The 17,564-nt window shown below is 49.2% G+C and overlaps 1 protein-coding gene across 1 annotated transcript; it reads right to left on the bottom strand.

Annotated features, from left to right (window-relative positions):
- Positions 1–1,386: 1,386 nt before the first annotated feature.
- On the bottom strand, positions 1,387–17,051 carry SCD (stearoyl-CoA desaturase). The gene is made up of 6 exons (XM_025917959.2): positions 16,662–17,051; positions 15,862–16,144; positions 11,826–11,956; positions 10,168–10,373; positions 8,463–8,695; positions 1,387–5,469 (listed from the first exon to the last, which is right to left on the bottom strand). Exons 1-6 carry the CDS (start codon positions 16,686–16,688, stop codon positions 5,270–5,272), a joined length of 1,080 nt encoding a protein of 359 aa, XP_025773744.1. The 5' UTR covers positions 16,689–17,051; the 3' UTR covers positions 1,387–5,269.
- Between the last annotated feature and the right edge of the window lie 513 nt (positions 17,052–17,564).

The raw sequence follows: 17,564 nt of genomic DNA, 5'->3' as shown, positions 1-17,564 counted from the left end.
AACATGTCAAGAAGAAGAGTTCATTACCTTGCCCCCTAGGAGCTCATTATTTACAACTCACCCTTACAGTTAAGTTCATTACTTACTCCTTTTCTCTCTCAATCTTGAATTCAGTTCTCTCAACTGAACATATTGATCAAGCTCCAAGAGCTCTCTCCTTTCTTTCTTTTCTTCCTTCTTGGAACTTTCGCAGATAGGAATCAGAAAACTGCCACAGGGTGAAATAGCAAACACACAAAATACAGATTGCCTGGAGGAAGCATAGTAGCTCGTTCAATTAGGACAACCAGATAGAAGAGAGGAGGAAAGGAAGAGAAGGTAGCAGAGCTTACTGAGGACAAACTTTTTTAATTGGACGCCAGTTAATGGGAAACAAAGCCAATACTTAGAAGGAACAGAACAATTATAGAACAACCGAAATAATAGTCCAGCCTAAACATTTTAAAGGGAAAGGGGTGGAAAGCCAGATATGGTGAAGAAAATGCCACTATCCACTTAAGTTATTAAGGTCTGGCAAGGTCTCAGTGAATATAGACTTGATTTTGCCTGCTCAGAATTACTCTGAGAGAATCTTGCTTCCCGTCCTAAGTAAGGGTAACCCTGTCCTAAGGGCTTGCCATCCTAAGCAACTTACGGTAACAAGCAAGGGGAGCTGGTTCTGGGGAACTCGTAGAAGCCTGGGTGTTGTCAAGGTGGCTCCTATGGGAAGACGGAGCTTCTTCAAACTGCGGGAAAGTCCACATTCTCTTTTCCATGAGGATTCTCAGACAAGTGGTAAAGGCTAAAGGCTTTTCCACCTTAAGATCACAGAGCCCTATTCTGGGAGTTTCCTAACCTTGCCTTGGATTGTTTTTCCTTTCTTCCTGCTGCCGTTAATCAGCATGTTCAGGAAGCCACTTAATTCCCAGGAGGGCCACATTTCCTCACCTTTCTTGGAGGAATGACCCAGACTGCCCGGCCTAGGTTGCAAGGTGAAAAACAGCTTTCCCAGAGATGCTTCTCCTGTCGTTCTCTTCCTCTCTGAGTATCTCTGTCTTGGGTCCGTGTGACCGTGTGACACGCAAGAGACCTGGCATTTCCCCAGGCCAAAGTACCAGCTGGTGTAAATGTGTTTGACTTAATGGCAACAGACTCCTGGTTTCTTGCTGCCAAGGCCGAGTTTAACCTAAAGTTACCCTTAGGAAGGGCAGGGCGGGTTACTGGGGTGAGTCAACCAGTGTAGCGTCTACTTCTTTTTTACTCTTAAAGGTACAGGGACAGGGTATAGGCAGCGTGGTAAACAATCAATTAAAACTACCCAAGCGATAAGTGTACGGGTCAGCAGGTCTAAACTAAAGTCCCAGGAAACTTTGAATCACAGCCAAAAATCACCCAGACACAGTACAATCAGATTCACTTCACTTTTATTATGAACAAACACAATTTCAGATCAGTACAACTAAGCTTCAGAGTTGATATTAATAGAAATTATTCCAAAATTATTCTTAGGTCACAAATAACTACTATCCCACATAAAAAGGGGGAAATCCCACCCAATCAAGGAAAAGGTATCCTGTGTATTGTTTCCATGGCAATGAGTTTATGCATTCTCAAATGTTGTCTGGCTAGTTATCCACCACTTATCCAATGGATTTACTCAATCTCCCAGAGAGAACCATATCGATTAATGATAGCATCCAGGACCCACGGTTCATGGTGGACACAAGTTCATGGTGGATACTGCTACTATAAAAATACTCAGGACTTAAAAGAATTCCTCTGCTGAAGGATCCCAAAATGCTTTAAAAAAAGCATTAGTCACACCTCAAAACTGCCCTTTGAGGTAGGTCAGTATTATTATCCCATTTTAACAGAAGGAAAACTGAGGCACATTATAGTTAAGTGACTTGCCTAGGGTCACGTAGCAAGTCAGTGGCACAGTGGTAGGAGAGGCCCTGGCCTTAGCCACCCGCGAAACATTGACATCTTGTTTTCTTTAACCTTTCACGCTGACCCATTTGAGCTAGACTTACAGAGAATACACTCAGGATACTAGCAAACCGAGGAGGAAAAGTTTCCATTTTAAATGCTACAACCATCTTTTCATCTAAAAAAAAAAAATTATAAATCAAATACATTCAAATTACTTCCACCCTCCATCAAATGTGGGCACTTAATACAAATAGCCCTAAGAAAAGATTCCAAAATAAAGCCCAGAAGGGAATCCTGCAAACAACTATACTGATAATTCTCCAGCCAGGCCCCCTTTTCTACCAGCCACTTTTGCAGGCTCTCAGGTGCAAAGGAACTCCACAGAGGAAGTGAGAGCGGGGCTCATATGCAACACTGATTAGAAAAGATGTAAGGCACCCAAATAAGTTGTCAGCACACCCACAAAGCGAGGACTGTTAGAAATTCAGACTTGAGTTTCTGGGACATTAATGTGTCAATTGAACTCAGCTTTAGAATCTTGAAAAAAGTGTTCCTTACTCAGCAGACACCCTTCTACCTACACATTCTCCTATACACCGGGGCCCTCAGCTTGAGGACCCTGTCCAGCCTTGTGTAGGTCATGCTATGGATCAGATCCCTGCGACATAATTAGAATAGAAAGATAAACTTGTTTTTGATCAGAATTTATAAAGCAGGCATCTGATAACCTGTGGAATTAAAACTACCCAAGGGATAAGTACACAGGTCAGCAGATCTAAACTACGGTGATCTTCCAGTAGATTCTTTTCTACTGAGAGGAAGAGCTCAAAAGACAAGGATGCCTTTAGTCCAGGTTAACCCCTGTAGCCTCTGTCTATTTGATGAATACAGGAAGAAAGGCCCTCTTCCCTTCCACTATTAGGGCTCAACAGTGCACAGAACATTTGGTATCGTACATTTCCAATCTCTCCCAGAGTGAGTACAGCCAGGCTTTTGCATTGATGACTTAGGTACAGGGACAGAAATAGTCCAAGGTTCTCAAAACACCGATGATTTTTTTCAGACCTCTCCTATACTACTGTTTGCCCTAGGCTGTGTGGTGGGGAATGCTGGTTAGTTTACTGAACAGAGACGCTGTTCAGCCAAGTTCATGGCATCTCAGATCCCAAGTCTCGGCTTTGCAGTACACCCTGGCTCCAGGGAACGGGGCCTCCTTTTGAGTGAGGCACTTTGGAACTTCCCTTTGCTTCTTGTGCTTCCCAGTGAAGACTAGGCTCCCTCCCACTTCTACAAGCATTGCACTGTCCACTGGGAGCAGACTCGGGCTGGGCAGGCTTACTGAGAGGGCAGGGGGCAGCTAGCATGCTCTCTCGTGTTCTGATCCAGACAGAGGATAAAAACAAACCCTTTTTTGCCCTATGGCTGACTCACTGGTACCACATGAGCATTTGGCCTAGCTGTGCCTGAGCCAGGGATGTTTCTGGTAAGGTTTGCCAGCTTTGTCTTGAGTCATCAGTGTGGCAGGGGAGCCCAGAGGTGTAGATGGAGAGACTCTGGAGGCCAAGTGAGAGTGGCAGCTAGCTCAACTTTATAAAGAGAAACAGTGGTTCAGTGACCCTGAGCATTCTGTCGGCAGGAAGGGGAGCTTCCTGGTGAGCAATAGCCATCACTGCCTCTGAGTATCTACAAAAGAGGCTTCCTGCCCAGAGAAAGAAGAAAACAGCAGGGAGGAGATAGAACCTGTAGGAGAAAATGGACAGCTGGGGTAGAGCCAGGAATCAATAACCACAGTAGTTAAGAGATTCCTACCTCGCCTTCCCCCGGCCCAGGCAGTCCTATACTTTAGACTAAAATTTTAACAGAGAAGGAATGGATGAAATGGTTCAACACCGAGGGGAGAAGCCTTCTAGTTTTTATTCGTTCCAAGGAGAAACTGGCATTCATGAACGAACCTAAAATTTAACTTGTTTGTATAACCACCTTCCAAATTAGGACATCCAATGACTTACTCAGTAACCTTCTGAATCCCCTGGCAAGGTGTTCTCAGAGCCCTTCTTTTGTAAAGTTATCTCTTAGGAACTGCCAACAGACCTTGCCCCGGAACCTCTCCATCTCCTGTCCAGCAGTGAGAGGAAAGCAGACAACCCACCTCATTTCTCCTCTTTTTCAAGCATCCCTCTTGCAGAGGGAGACACTCTAAGTGAATTACTTTAACATTCCAAGCAAAGGATGTATGTATGTATATTTTTATGTTGGACCCAACCCCACCTCTTAAAATCCTTCCTTTCGTGGAAGGTGGCTGTGCTCACCACTAGGCCACAAACATGTTCCTCTTTTGGATGTCTGGAAACGCTTGAGCCACCTTATTACTATGATGGGAGCTGACCAATGTCCCGGAGATGGCAGAGCAGAAAGATGAAAGAATTTCGATGATTCCGTGATCCGCTAGATTCACCGATTCTGGACACAAGCAACCTCAAGATTTCTTGTCATATGGAATAAGAAATCTTGTCGTTATTAAAAAAAAAAAAAAAAAAATCCTTCCCCAGCAGAGACCACTTTTACTACAAACTAAATGCTTCTTTATCCTCAGACTAAACTACAGTGGGACATTGAGATTTGCTTTTGCGTTGCCAAGCTCTAGGCCCATTCCCCATTCAGAGTCAGGAGAGAGAGGAGGCATGCCATCTGGTGGGGCTCCAAGTCCCCACCAGGCAAGCGACTGTGTGTCCAATCACAGCAGGAGCTTCTTGCCTTGATTCCCACCTCACCCCATCTTTACTTTTCTCAATCATACCATACACGCTAACTCTCTCCCCTGACAATTTACCTGCTTTAGAAGCTTTGTGCCCAATAAAGTTATTTTCCATTCCAACTCGCAAAAGCCTGGGCTGAAGACAATTAACGGGGGCCTTCCCAGAAGATTTTATCCTAGCTCTAGCATGAGCCACCCATCCTGAGTCTCAGGACAGCTCAAGGAAAGAGTTATGTGGGGCAAAGCCCACAAGCTCTGGGCTACAGAACGGTTGTCTAGGCTTTGGAAGTTGGACACCCACCAATGAATGACGAGCTGCTTGCCTGGGAGGCAACGAGCGAGGAGAGGAAGGGAAGTGATACGAACAAAGCAAAGAAAATGACGATGGACTAGAAGAGAGGGAAGAGAAGAGCAAAAATAAGAATATCAGCTTAGTGTCGTGAAGGCAGAGTTGTTGGCTTTCAATTTTAAAAGAATACTGTACTGGAGTGGGTTAATGTCATCCTCTTTAGCATCCTGGTAGCATTATTCAGTAGTTAATAAACAGAACATTAAACCTCTGCCCGGCTGGCTTTCGGAAAAGGAACCCGAGGGACCCAAAACTCAGCCACTCTTGTAGCTTCCGTCTCCAGTTCTTTTAACCCTGGCCAGGATGGCGGCCTTGGATACTTTCTTCCGGTCGTAAGCCAGGCCGAGGAAAGCCATGCAGTCGATGAAGAATGTGGTGAAGTTGATGTGCCAGCGGTACTCACTGGCAGAGTAGTCATAGGGAAAGGAGTGGTGGTAGTTGTGGAAGCCCTCCCCTGGAACAGAAGCAATGAGAGTTATGGGGCCACGCTGGGAGCTGCAGTCTTCGTGGTCTCCGCGCGCTGGTTGCCTAGCAGAGGGCCTCAAACGCCTCAGAAACTTGCTATTGCTGAATGAACCAACGAACCCAGGCTCTTCGCCTCTGAACCCAATTGTTTCCCTCAGAGGCGCTGGGGAGCCCTGATCCCCCAAGCCTTTCTAGGAGCCTTTGTCAGAGAAGGACCGGCAATTTCTCCCAGAGGATAAGCTAACTAGAGAGAAACTGCTATGGCTGGGAATGGATTTCAGATTGGAAGATTCCAGAGCCTCGCTAAATATTGGTCTGAGCCGCTACAGGCTCTTTGTGGACATGTGCATGTGTCAGCGTGGGGAGGGGACAGGGTCGAGAATGAAGGACTTTTGCTGTGCTTCTTACAGAGATGAGCAAAGGACCACACCTTTCGCCACGGCATTAGCGCCACCTCGAAGGGGGGAAGATATTGACAGAATTGGGCAGTAACAGCCCAAAGGCAGAAGAAAAAAGGCCCAGTGCAGGGGCCCGAATTTCCTCAGTCACTACTGGTTTACAATGGACTGTTCCGGCTTCTAGTACTTTGAGCTTTGACCCTGGTGTAGGGTGATGCTGATAAAACAGAATCTCTCTGAGGGAGTAAGAATTAAAATGCTTATGGGGCACCCGGGTGGCTCAGTCGGTTAAGCAACCGACTCTTGGCTTTGGCTCAGGTCAGGATCTCACCGTTGGTGGGATCAGGCCCTGTGTCGGGCTCTGCGTTGACAGTGAGGAGCCTGTGTGGAACTCTCTCTCTCTGTTTCTCTCCTTCTCTCTCCCTCTCTCTCTGCTCCTCCCCTGCTCTCTCTCTCTCTCCCTCTCTCAAAATATATAAATAAACTTAAAAAGAAAAAGACTTAAAATGCTTAGATATTCCCTCTAATCTCTGAGATTCTGAGATGAGCAGGTCACTTTGCTGGACAGAAGAAAAACAAAGCAATTCCGGTTTTAGGAGAATTTCGGGAACAGGTAAAGCTTTGGAAACTCCGCAGAGAGTGAGCCCTCCAACCTCTGGCAGGACTCTTCCTTCCGGATCGATCGTATTCAACAGTAACAATACTGACCCTTAGAAAGCTGGGAAAGACTGGCTAATAAAAGAGCACACTCTGAGCCCTTTGAAGATAAAAGAACCCTAGTAGAGCAGTAATGATATTAATAACAAGCAAGTGAAGGAAGTCCTGCTAAGTAAATGACACCATCCAGGGCAAGTCAAGGTATGTCCTCTCTCTGTGACACCTGATTATCCACAGTGTGAACTGAGTAGGAGGCTGGGCTCGCCACAAGGCCGAACGTACCGACAAGATTACCAATTTCCATAAATGGTTTTGTACCAAGGCTCTGTACAAGCACCAACCAGGCCTCCGGTTATCAGATTTAAAACTAAACCAGATACACACATAGCCAAGAGGCCAAGAAACCGAGGAAGGCCCATGGATGGAACAGGGAGAGGACTCTACAACTGGGGCAGCAAGACAGAGCCCAAGCAAGGCTCAAGGGAGGAGGGCAGCTTTGGCAGAGAGAAAAAGAGCATGTGACTGTGGGGGAGGTAACTCAAGAAGAAAAAGGTTAGAATGGCAGAAAATAAGCCCCAGGAGAACAAAGGCCAGAGGTGAAAAGGGAGGAGTGCAACAGGTTGGAGAAACGAACGAGAGCCAAGACAAAGTAAGATACTGGCAGCCACTCTGAAGTCGTGCTCAGCAAGAGGCTGCAGTTGGGGAAGCTCGCCATAGACCCAGCACCAGGAGAGGACAAGTGTCATTCCAGAAACTTCCATTTCTGTGAAAGTCTCGGACTTGCATCGCCTAGGTGACTGATTTCAAGCATGGTTCAGAGTATGAGCGGGCGCACTGGTAGACGGTGCCTGCGAGGCGCGGGAGGCACATGAAAGTTCCGAAGAGATGGGAAAAAAACGCCCTAGTACGGATAGTAAAGATGATGAGGATTGAGAATCTAATGGGAGGTTTTAAAAGCGAAAAAGTGAAGGTTAGGCCACAGTGGGCACAAATACGTGGAACGGTGAAGTTGCCTAGATATACCGGATGACCAATAGCACTGATCATTGGTGAGGAAGAGGTCACGGGGTCTGCTTCAGGAAAATAAATTCCAGGCCTCGGTCAAGGTCTATATTTAGTTGAAAACAGTGACGGGGGAAAAAAAGCGGGGGGAGTCAGATGGTTAGAAGCCTGTTGTCTTAGCCTCTGGCTATTGACTGGAAGGATAGAAATAAATTCATGAATAGTCAGCATTAGATCAGTGAGCAGGTACTTGTGATCAAACTAACCACTTTACTCATGGTTCCCTAAGCCACGTTGTGGTGAAGGTGTGTTCCTAGCACAGAGGAGAAGCAGGAGAGAGAAAGATAAAGGGCAAGAGATAGGACTGATGAGTGGTGGCAAAGGGTCACCAACAATTGCTTTGATGCCCTTCATGTTGGCATCACCAAAGAATAAGGCGTGGCACATGCTTCAGATGTGGCCTCCCTGAATACAGCAAGAAGATAAAATAGAAGTTGGTGCAATTAAATTACAAGGACTTAGTCTACATTGTATACAGCACGTTTACATATAACACCCTAGGCTTACCGCCCACCCAAATGATCCTGTTGGCCCGTTTATGCATTCCCTGCCCCAAGCAAGACCTGCAATCCAGCCCAGAGGTGACTGGAAAAAGGAAAACCCAAAGGGGCTCATTATACATAGCATTTGGGAATGTTCTGGAATGTGAAATCAAGTGCATTGTTGTTTTTTTACCCTTTTCTTCCCACAGAAAATCTGTTGCCTGACTCTGAAAAGTTGTCTAATATATTGACCCTTAGTTTTGCAGTGGGATCCCAGACAGAAAGAAGTCCTAAAACAGGTTACTCTGGTTTTTCTGGCTCCTAGCCTAACACCCTAACCGGCGGACCACTAGAAGGGGTCTTGCTTCGGACTGCTGACTTACCTACAGCTCCCAGGGAAACCAGGATATTCTCTCGGGGGCTAATGGTGGTGTCATAAGGGCGATATCCGTAGAGGTGGGCAGCGCTGTTCACCAGCCAGGTGGCATTGAGCACAATGGCGTAACGCAAGAAAGTGGCAACGCACAAGCTGTGTATAAAAGTTTCACCCCAGAAATACCAGGGCACAAGAGTGGGCAGGATGAAGCACATCAACAGGATGCCGGGTTTGTAGTACCTACATTGAGAGACCATACGCTGAGTCAGAGGGGAGAGGACTCCTAGATCTGCCTGATTTTCCCACTGTCACCGGTGGGGCTCTTTCCTTCTATGGGGTACAACATAGCAGAAGTCAAAGCAAGAGGGAACGGGGTGGGGAAATGTTCTGAGAATGTCTCCGGGGTTAGAAAATGAGGTAATGACAGGTGAACTGACTTTTCTAGGATCACACCAGTAGGAACCGGTGGAGCAAGGATTGGAATGCTTGTCTCCAGCGTCTGCATCCAATGTTCTTTTTGACTGTAGCCTAATATCACCTTGGTAAGACAGGTGAGGTCCCAATTACCAACTTAATAAACTCAGTCCTCCTTCCCAGGCTGTTTTTCCATCCTGCCTTGTAGGCTCCTTTCTCTTTCCTGTCCATGGTTTCTGAGAGTCTGTGCTCTGTGTCTTGCCTCCACGTCCTGCTGGCCACCCCTCTAATCATTCCTCTCCTTCCTGAGCCAGGCACAGAGCGTCCTTGACGCCCGCAGGCCCTCTGGAGGCTCCGTGCCATTCTTCACTCTCTCCAATGTAGGCTACGCCATTGACATTTCTAGGGAACTGGTTTCCTGCTTCTCTTCAGTGGCCAGTGTTCTCTACTCTCCTATCATTAGTATTCCCTGCATCAAACTTTGCATTCCTGCCATGTTAACTGGCTCCCTGTTAACTCCTTACTCGTGGTCCTGCTTCTCAGCTCTCTGACTCAATGGTTTTTTTTTTTTTCGACCATCCGGAGACTGACCTTTCTAAAGAACACCTCCGGTCATGCCACATTGCTGTTCAAAAAACTTGTAATGGTTTCCCGTTGCCTATTGAATTAAGTCCTACTTTTGCTTTTAAGGCTCTACAAGAATAGCGTCAGCCTCTCTTTCTAGTCTTATTGCCACCACACCCCGTGCTTCAAGCAAAAGGACTTTGTGGCTGGAATGTGCTTTCATGCTTTAGCTCCTTCTCTTCTTTGTGTGTGTACTTTCCCTTCCCACACACACCTGTGAAAATCTCTATCCATCAGGGGATTCCAAAGCTATCTTCTGCATTAACCCTTCCCCCATGCCCCCCACTACACAACCTCCCTCCCCTTTGGGCCCCTCATTGGTATAGAAAACATCTTGCATGTGTCATGGCTGCCCAGATCTTTGGCTCTCCCTCCACTTCCCAACAGGCTACAAACTCCTTGAAGGCAGGGATTGTGACACAGTCATCGTTGTATCTGTGAATGTCCTAGGCCAATAAGTATTTGTTCAATCTAATTGGTTTAATTAAGAGAGCTCTGAGAGAAAGAACAACAGTCCATGGGCAGGGGCCTGTGGGCCGTTAAGTATGAGGGTTTTAAGTTAAATTCGGAACGTGCAAACTCACTGAATTACTCAGCTTCGGTTTATAAGCCCTAGGGGAAAAAAGGGGGTTCCCCAAACACTAGATGCCCAGCCCCGTTATCCCCTCACTCACCTTCTCTGGAACATCACCAGCTTCTCAGCTTTTAGGTCAGACAAGTCTAGCAAACCACCCTTCTCTTTGACGGCTGGGTGTTTGCGTACGAGCAGCCAACCCACATGAGAGAAGAAAAAGCCACGCCGGGAATTGTGAGGATCAGCATCTGTTTCTGAAAACTTGTGGTGAGCACGGTGATCTCGGGCCCATTCAAACACGTCATTCTGGAGGGACAGAGAAGAGGAACGTAGGCCTGATGAGAAATACCCTCTTAGAGGAATTCCACTGGATAGGCAACTTTAAGAGCCCATGGCTCTCAGCTCCACCTCACAAAATGCCCAGGGGTTGGGGTGTCAAAGGGGTCATGGAGTTGCCTCCTCTTGTCCCCCAGCTTGCCCATGAAGCTTCAGTGGAAGGGCAATTTAAAGTCCCCGGACCACAAACAGGACTAGCTTCTTCTTGAAGGTTATATGGTGGACAGAACGGAGGCAGATCACACAGAGCTCAGAGAGTTTCATTCGAAAAGCACATTGCAATTCTTCAAGCAAGAAAAATGCTGGAAAAGGTCCTCACGGGGCGCCAAACCCCTGGGCATGGAGATCACGAGGGAGGCAGCCTTGCATCCCAGGTCCCGGTCGGTGGATGAAGCTTCAGAGAGCTCCGTTCTGACGCCTTGCCATATAGACGATGGCCAGGCAAAGAAATCACGATCTTGACTCCATTTCCAAATGACCTGTGGGCTCCCCTAGGATTCTTTTCATCCCTTAAAGAATGTGCCAGAATCTCTTCCTTTGCCCCACAAAGACAACATCAGGAACCTTCAGTGCTGTGACAGAGATGATTATACAACTGTGGCAAGTACCTGGGATGCTGCCATGAAGGAGAGGATCAGTTTGCTTTCTTTCCTTTTTCCTCTTGCTCCAAGCGAAGTCCCGCACCACAGGCTATCTTTTGTCCATTGCTTCCACTTAATAACTGGGAGTTCCCTTTCCCTAGTTCCCTGTATTCTATCTCTGCCATGAACTCTTTGCCTCAACAAACTTCAATATTTGACTTAGCCAGACTGGCAGCCCAAGATAGAACCAAAATGTTGGTCTACCTAACTTGTCAGTGACACCATTTCCTCATCTGTAAGAGGGGGGTAATCACACCGACCTTCTAAGATCGTTGTGAGGGTTTCATGAGGTAATCCACGTCAAGGGCGTAGAATAGTCAGGCACATAATCAGTGCTACAAAGTGTTTGCTCATATACCCGAGAACACAGAGTCCAAGAGTCTATGAAATATCAGCTTCAATCCCATTATGGTGGAATCCTAAAATATTCGCCTAAAATGGCGAATTCATTGTCCAGTGTCTGCCCAGGAACACAGGGTCAGCTCCTTATGCACTGCGGCCCCTTATGATAAGGCCCCCAACAGCTAAGACTGTGTGACAACAGAGGGACCTTAGGATCGAAAATAATCCCATGATGCTGAGACTATTTCCTATGTAGCTCCTACTCCCTTTTCCAATGTGGACTTAGGGACTGGGCCTGCACTGGAGGTGACCCTAAAGGGGAGAGGAAATTGAGGTGCTGTCCAGGTGCAGCTCCTCTCCAGGCACTGAGCTCCTCCGTTCTGTCCCTGGACCATCAGAAGAGTGGAGGGAAAAGAGCTGAGCAGAGCCAGCTTCTTACCTGGAATGCCATCGTGTTGGCAATGATCAGGAAGAACCGCAGGGGCAGCCGAGCTTTGTAAGTCCGGTGACTCCATAGGCGATGAGCTCCCGCTGTTATGCCCAGGGCGCTGATCACATAGTAGAAGAACCCTGCCGGGAGAAGTTAGTGTGGGTAGTCACTAATCTGGGAAGACATTCACATGACGTTCTCCAGACTGGTCCGTGTGTTCTTTAGGCTTCGGGTGAGGATCTGTTTTGCCCTAGGCATCAGGGATGCCTTGGTCTCCCATGCCCCTTCCGTTTTACAAACTGAAAACTACCATCACCTCCCATCCTCTGGAACGAGCCAAATCCCAGGCACTTCAGAAAGGCCAGGCAGAGAAGAGGGCTCTTATCACCCAGCCACTTGTCATTCTCCATCATGAAGGACATTATCCCAGATCCCATTTCCTTTGACCTTCAGTTAAACTTTTCCAAAGTTTTAAGGACCACAGACGACTCCTGCAAAGTTTAGGACCTATAAGCAAGGGTAGTATTAAAATGTTTGACAGCCAGTATGGTCTATGCATTAACCAGTTCAAGGGACCCTGGATTCTAGAGGACACTCACAGGGCTCTGAACCGTGGCTATTTACCAACTAGTATAAAAACATTTCAATATTTTAGCAGGCAGTGGGGCCATATCGGGGGAAAACCCGCGCTGCACATAAGTCATATCTGCACAGTGTCTGAAGCTTTGCCAAGGCTTTGATGCTCTCTGATTCATCGGATACCTTGAATGGGATCTAATATCCTCACTTTGCAGTTACGTGTACTTTGCAGTACGCGGTGAGAGGCTGAGTGGGCTCGAAACCAAGTTGTCTGTCAACAAGCAGTTTGTGTCCCGGCTATACTGTACTCTCCACAGCCCCACGGTTCCTGTGTCCCTCCTTTGCCATGTGCCTCAGTCAGTCCCTGCTCCCTCTGGCAAGGCTAATTCTAGGTAGTGATGGGATGGCCTCCAAGCTACGGGCGGAATACCCCAACACTGTCCTGCCTCACCTTCCCGGAGGCCTGCAGGATATAACCTCTAGATTATACAGAGATATAATCTCCAACTGGGAAGTGGGTTTCTGCGTATAGCCATCTTCCGCCTTCCTGGAGGCCTGCAGGATATAATCTCTAGATTATACAGAGATATAATCTCGAGCTGAAAAGTGGGTTTCTGGGTATACCCATCTTCCTCTGCTCTAGGAGGCAGGGGCTGAGGCCTTGGTAGAGCGGTGACGGTTGACAATGTTTCATTCCTAGGAAAACTGCTAGAAACAATAGATCCTCAGTGGCCACGGAACTTCGTTGCAGTTGGAGACACTGCACATTGTAACAAATTGTCCTGTGTTCTCCTCCAGCCATAGATACCAGTTTCCTAAATAACCCCCTTCCTCCCCTATCCTATCTTCCTCCACCCTCTCCTGTTCCTCCTACAGGATCTGGAGGAGAGCCATGGGGCCAGAGTCTGTCCCAGTGAAAGCTCTACCCATAGTCTCTCTGAGCTGGGATTGGGGCTTCAGGTGATTTGCTGGCTTTAAGCCATGTGGTGAGTTCTTTCCAGATGTACAGTATCTGCCTGCAACTGCATCTGAAAAAGTGACAGTTGAGCCACAGCCGACCAGTCACCAGTGAGGAAGAAAAATGGCTCTGGGCATGAAAGCAAAAGCACTCAGCTCAGAACCAAGGAAGCTGCTAGGGCTTTTGCACGCCACAGAGGACCTGGCAAGTTGACTCAGAAAGCACATAAGATGCTAGTATTAACAGGGGCATTGGGAAAAGAGCCCATACACTCTGGTGCCTTTCTCTATCGGTATCTCTAAAGCCTATCTAATAGAAAGCCTTAAGTCCATTGGAGATTCATTTCTTCATGAATGTCCAACTCGTCGGCCTAAGGAAAGTCTCATAGCTTTGACTCTAAGAAAGATTTGAGAAGTTTTGCCCCTTGGCCAGTACTGCCGAGGTATCTCTTCAGCCCTAAGGGCTCTTCTGAGATGCTCTCAAAATCGCTCGGAACCATGAGAAATACTGGAATCACTACCAGTTGCTAATTTAACACTGTCCTTGGGGATAAAACAAAAGGAGAAGCCAAGCTCCTAAACTCTGAAGGTGGCCCTCTGACCCTCCCTTCACCCCTCTTGTTCCTTGAGACAGAGAAGTTCTGACTTCCTAGATACAGCTGGTCATCCCATCAACTAAGCCATCCACCACGTGGCCCGGGGGCGGGTGTGTGTGTGTGTAAATCACCATCCAGTCTCTGTGTGCCATGTTTCTCTGTCCAAAAGTACAGTACACACTCATGGGCAGAGCCCCCAAAAGGTAGCATTGTTCCCCCTGCACCAGCAGCCAAGGGCAAGGAGCAATCAGCAATTGTCTGGCCAAGCTCCGGGCCTCACGAGGCCTACAGGGAGTTCTGAGGTTGGAGGGGGCTAGGTGACAAAACTACCTGTGAAGATCCTCTACTGGGAAGAAGGAGCGGAGAGAAGAATCCATAGTCTCCCTGGGGGATCCTTAAACCTGCTCTTGACTTCTCACACTACAGCTGAAGTTCTGCTGGGTTCTCAGAGGGGTACAGAACACATGTCCCCTCCCCTCCCAAGCATAAGGGCCCTTCCTGGTCTGCAGATGAACTGATTTCCTGCACCCGGCCAGCCCCAGGAGTGACACACATGTAACCCAAAGAGCACTACCTTCCTAATCCCAAAAAAGTCCTGTTTGTCCCACTTTGTATCTGGAAAAATTGAGATCCCAAAGAGAGGGGATCTACCCAGTTGCATTTCTCTGTGGCACTGAGAAGATTTCCCAAGACAAAGCTTCAGGGACCAGATCCCACCACCTTTACACCAAGAGGTCCGTGGAGGGGAATCAGCTAAAACTTGGCCTACCAGCCCTTCGACACAACTCTCGGCCAAGAGTGCAGCTGTCGGCAGGCATCCCACACCCAAGACTGCTCTGGAAACCCTAAAGTTGTGTTTTGGAGGGGAGTTCTGGCTCACTACCCTCAGAGAGGGGCAACGTGGAGCCCCTGGGGCACTGGAGCCCTCTGCTCTCCCTTTCCCCTTCCCAGGTCAGGCTTTTGGTGGCAGAGGTGAAAATGCCTGCAAAGCACATGTGTGTATCCAGGGGGCAGGGCCCTGCCATCAGCCCATCCCCGTGGATCCCTGAAAAAGCTGAGCTAAGGGCAGGTTAGGGACAAACCGGAAACCATCTCCCTCACTGCAGCAGCCTCAAGGCTGGGGCTGCTCAGGGTTCTCTTTTCTGGACTGGCCTGGCTGTCCCTGGCAAGGAGGGACTTCCTGACATCAAGAGAGAGGGGCCAGAGCATGCCAGATGGGCAATGGACATGAAACATTTCCTCCGTCATATTTCGTTCTCAGAACATTTTCATTTGGTGGCATGCTCAGTTCCCTGCAGACGTCCATGGAGTCGCAGCAACATCTGTGTGACCTGCTTCATACAGGAGCTTTCTTCGTCTATTTAACAAAGAAGCCTGGTCGGGCCAAGGGCCAAGGCAAAATTATTTTGTAGATAACCTCTTCTCTGTTCCTCCCTCTTCTACTAACTCTTTTCCTGAGCGGGTTCTCTTGCTTTCCTAGGACTGTGCTCAGCATATTCCCTCTAAAGCTGCTGGTCTAGTCCCATGTTCCCATGCCTCCCAGGTTGTGGCCTTGATCCTTTTGTGGCCGGCAGGGCTAGGACAGGCAGCCAAGCAAATGACTTGAAACAGAAATGCTCCTTCAGGGAGAGCTGACTCTTTGGCCCAGGTCAACTCATTTCAAAGCCTGCAGCACCCGGTCTCAGGGCTCCCTCCCCAACCCCCATATTAAAGGACCCCCAGCATCGTCACTCCTGCATCCCGATCCCCCTAGGCTCCGTGCTCAGCCCACCATTCTTGAGTCACCAAGAGACATGGCTGGGAAAACCTGGGCCTGGAGGGGCTGTTGCCTCTGCTCTATGCAAGATCCTACCTTATTAGAGGAGTGGGGAGAAGCCAGGGTACTGGGTCAGAAGGACAAGGGAATCTCTTACCCCAGATCCAGGTGTAGACCTTGCAGGTGGGAACCAATATGATCCCATAGAGGGCTCCTAAGTGTAGCAGAGACATAAGGATGATGTTTCTCCAAACGTACTGAAGCTTGGGCCTTGGGCCCTCGGGATCTTTGTAGCTTGGGTCGTAGATGTCATCTTTCATTTCAGGGCGGATGTCTTCTTCCAAGTATGGGGAAGGCTTCTCCAACTTGCACCCTCCATTCTGCAGAATCCTGGAGGGAGGCGCTGTGATGGTGGTGGTAGTTGTGTAGGAGCTAGAGATCTGGAGGGGAGAGGAAGCAGAGTCAGGAGGGAGAAGAAGACACGTGCACGTAGCCCTTGCCACTTCACTCTAATCAAGGGGGGGGAGGGGAGGGAGGGAGGGTGGCGTAGGGACAGACCCTGCGCCCAAAGCCCACGTTAACTGAAGAGTCCGGAGTACCTCTGATGGAAGAGAGGGAAGCCCCCAGGACCTGTGCAGATAGATTGTGGAAGGTGGTGGAACCTCAAGGTGAAGATGCGATAGTAAGGAGGAGAAAAACACTCGCACCCTTAAGAACACACAAAGGAAAACCCGCATGCATATATAGACATCAAAGTACCGGCACGACCAGGTTTTTCTTCAAGGCTGAAGAAACAAAAGTTGGGGAACCAAGTCCTCAAATTACAATCCACATTCCCAACAAATTGAAGGCAGTACAACTCGCAAAAGATGACTATACAGTCCACGGAGATCTCAACGCTCTCGTCCACCCAGCGCCTGTGAACCCGCAGTGTGCGGGCAATTACTTGGAGCTCACCTCCTCTTGCAGCAAGTGGGCCGGCATCTGGGCTCTCTGATGCGGGGATCACTTTCCCGGGGCTGAGACTGCAGAGCGGAGTTCCGGACGGCCGGAACAGAGGGTAGACTTCGGTTCCCGAGCCCGCGTTTGCGTGGTGACCCGCGGCGCTGCGCCCCGAACCCCTCTCTGCGCGGTGCGCGCCGGATCGGTGTCGGGATCCGATCTGCAGTACGTGGCTCTACCCGGGATGGGTATTTAAAGGCTAGAGCTGGCAGTGGATGTCCCGTATTTCCTCAGACCCCTTTTATTCGCTGCCAAGAAGGGGCAAAGTGCGCGGAGTTGGCTCGCCGTGGGAGACCCGCCTGGGCGGGAGAGGGGAGGAGACAGGGCTGAGGCGTGCTGCGGGATGGAGACGCACAAACAGGATACTGCAGACACACCGCGGCTCCGCCGCTGCAGCCCAGGCCCCTGCCCCTGCCCCTGCCCCCGGGGAAATGCTAATGTGCTTCTGTAGAATCTGGCGCGTCATTGGCCGAAGGGAATTTGGTGCCACCTCGTCCAGCCGTTGCCATTGGCTGGGCGCAATCTGCTGTTCCCTCTGCCGCGAGCTACTCGCTCCCCCTCCCGTCTCTTTCTCCTTCTCGGCTCCTCTTCCCCGGCCGCTGGCCCGGTGCCCGGCACCCTGCGGGCTCGGAGGCGCTCGGGAGCTTTCCCTCCGCACGCGGGAGAGGACCCGGTCCGGGAGTGGGGGGTGGCTACCCGCCCGGGACTGGCCCCGACCGCGGGCGAACGCCTGGGCACCGGGGAAGTTTCCCTGGCAACAGTGGGGAAGCCCCGGGGCCGACCACTCCGCGCAGCTCGGTCCTGTCTTCGCGCGCCCAGAGACGCATGGGAGGCGGGCGAGACGTGGCTTCAGAGCTG

Source organism: Puma concolor, chromosome D2, assembly GCF_028749965.1.
Source record: "Puma concolor isolate L17-30 chromosome D2, mPumCon1.1.hap2, whole genome shotgun sequence".
NCBI lineage: Eukaryota > Metazoa > Chordata > Mammalia > Carnivora > Felidae > Puma > Puma concolor.
The sequence above is the reverse complement of the archived record's forward strand: the minus strand, read 5'-3'. Positions and strand labels throughout refer to the sequence as shown.

What these genes read in the sequence shown, in the direction of transcription:
- SCD (XM_025917959.2), bottom strand. Translation starts at nt 16,688, where the DNA reads ATGCCGGCCCACTTGCTGCAAGAGGAG. An exon ending in CCCACTTGCTGCAAGAGGAG is followed by an intron (nt 16,145 to 16,661) that starts GTGAGCTCCAAG and finishes TCTCCCCTCCAG; the next exon opens with ATCTCTAGCTCCTACACAAC. An exon ending in GGTCTACACCTGGATCTGGG is followed by an intron (nt 11,957 to 15,861) that starts GTAAGAGATTCC and finishes TTCTCCCGGCAG; the next exon opens with GGTTCTTCTACTATGTGATC.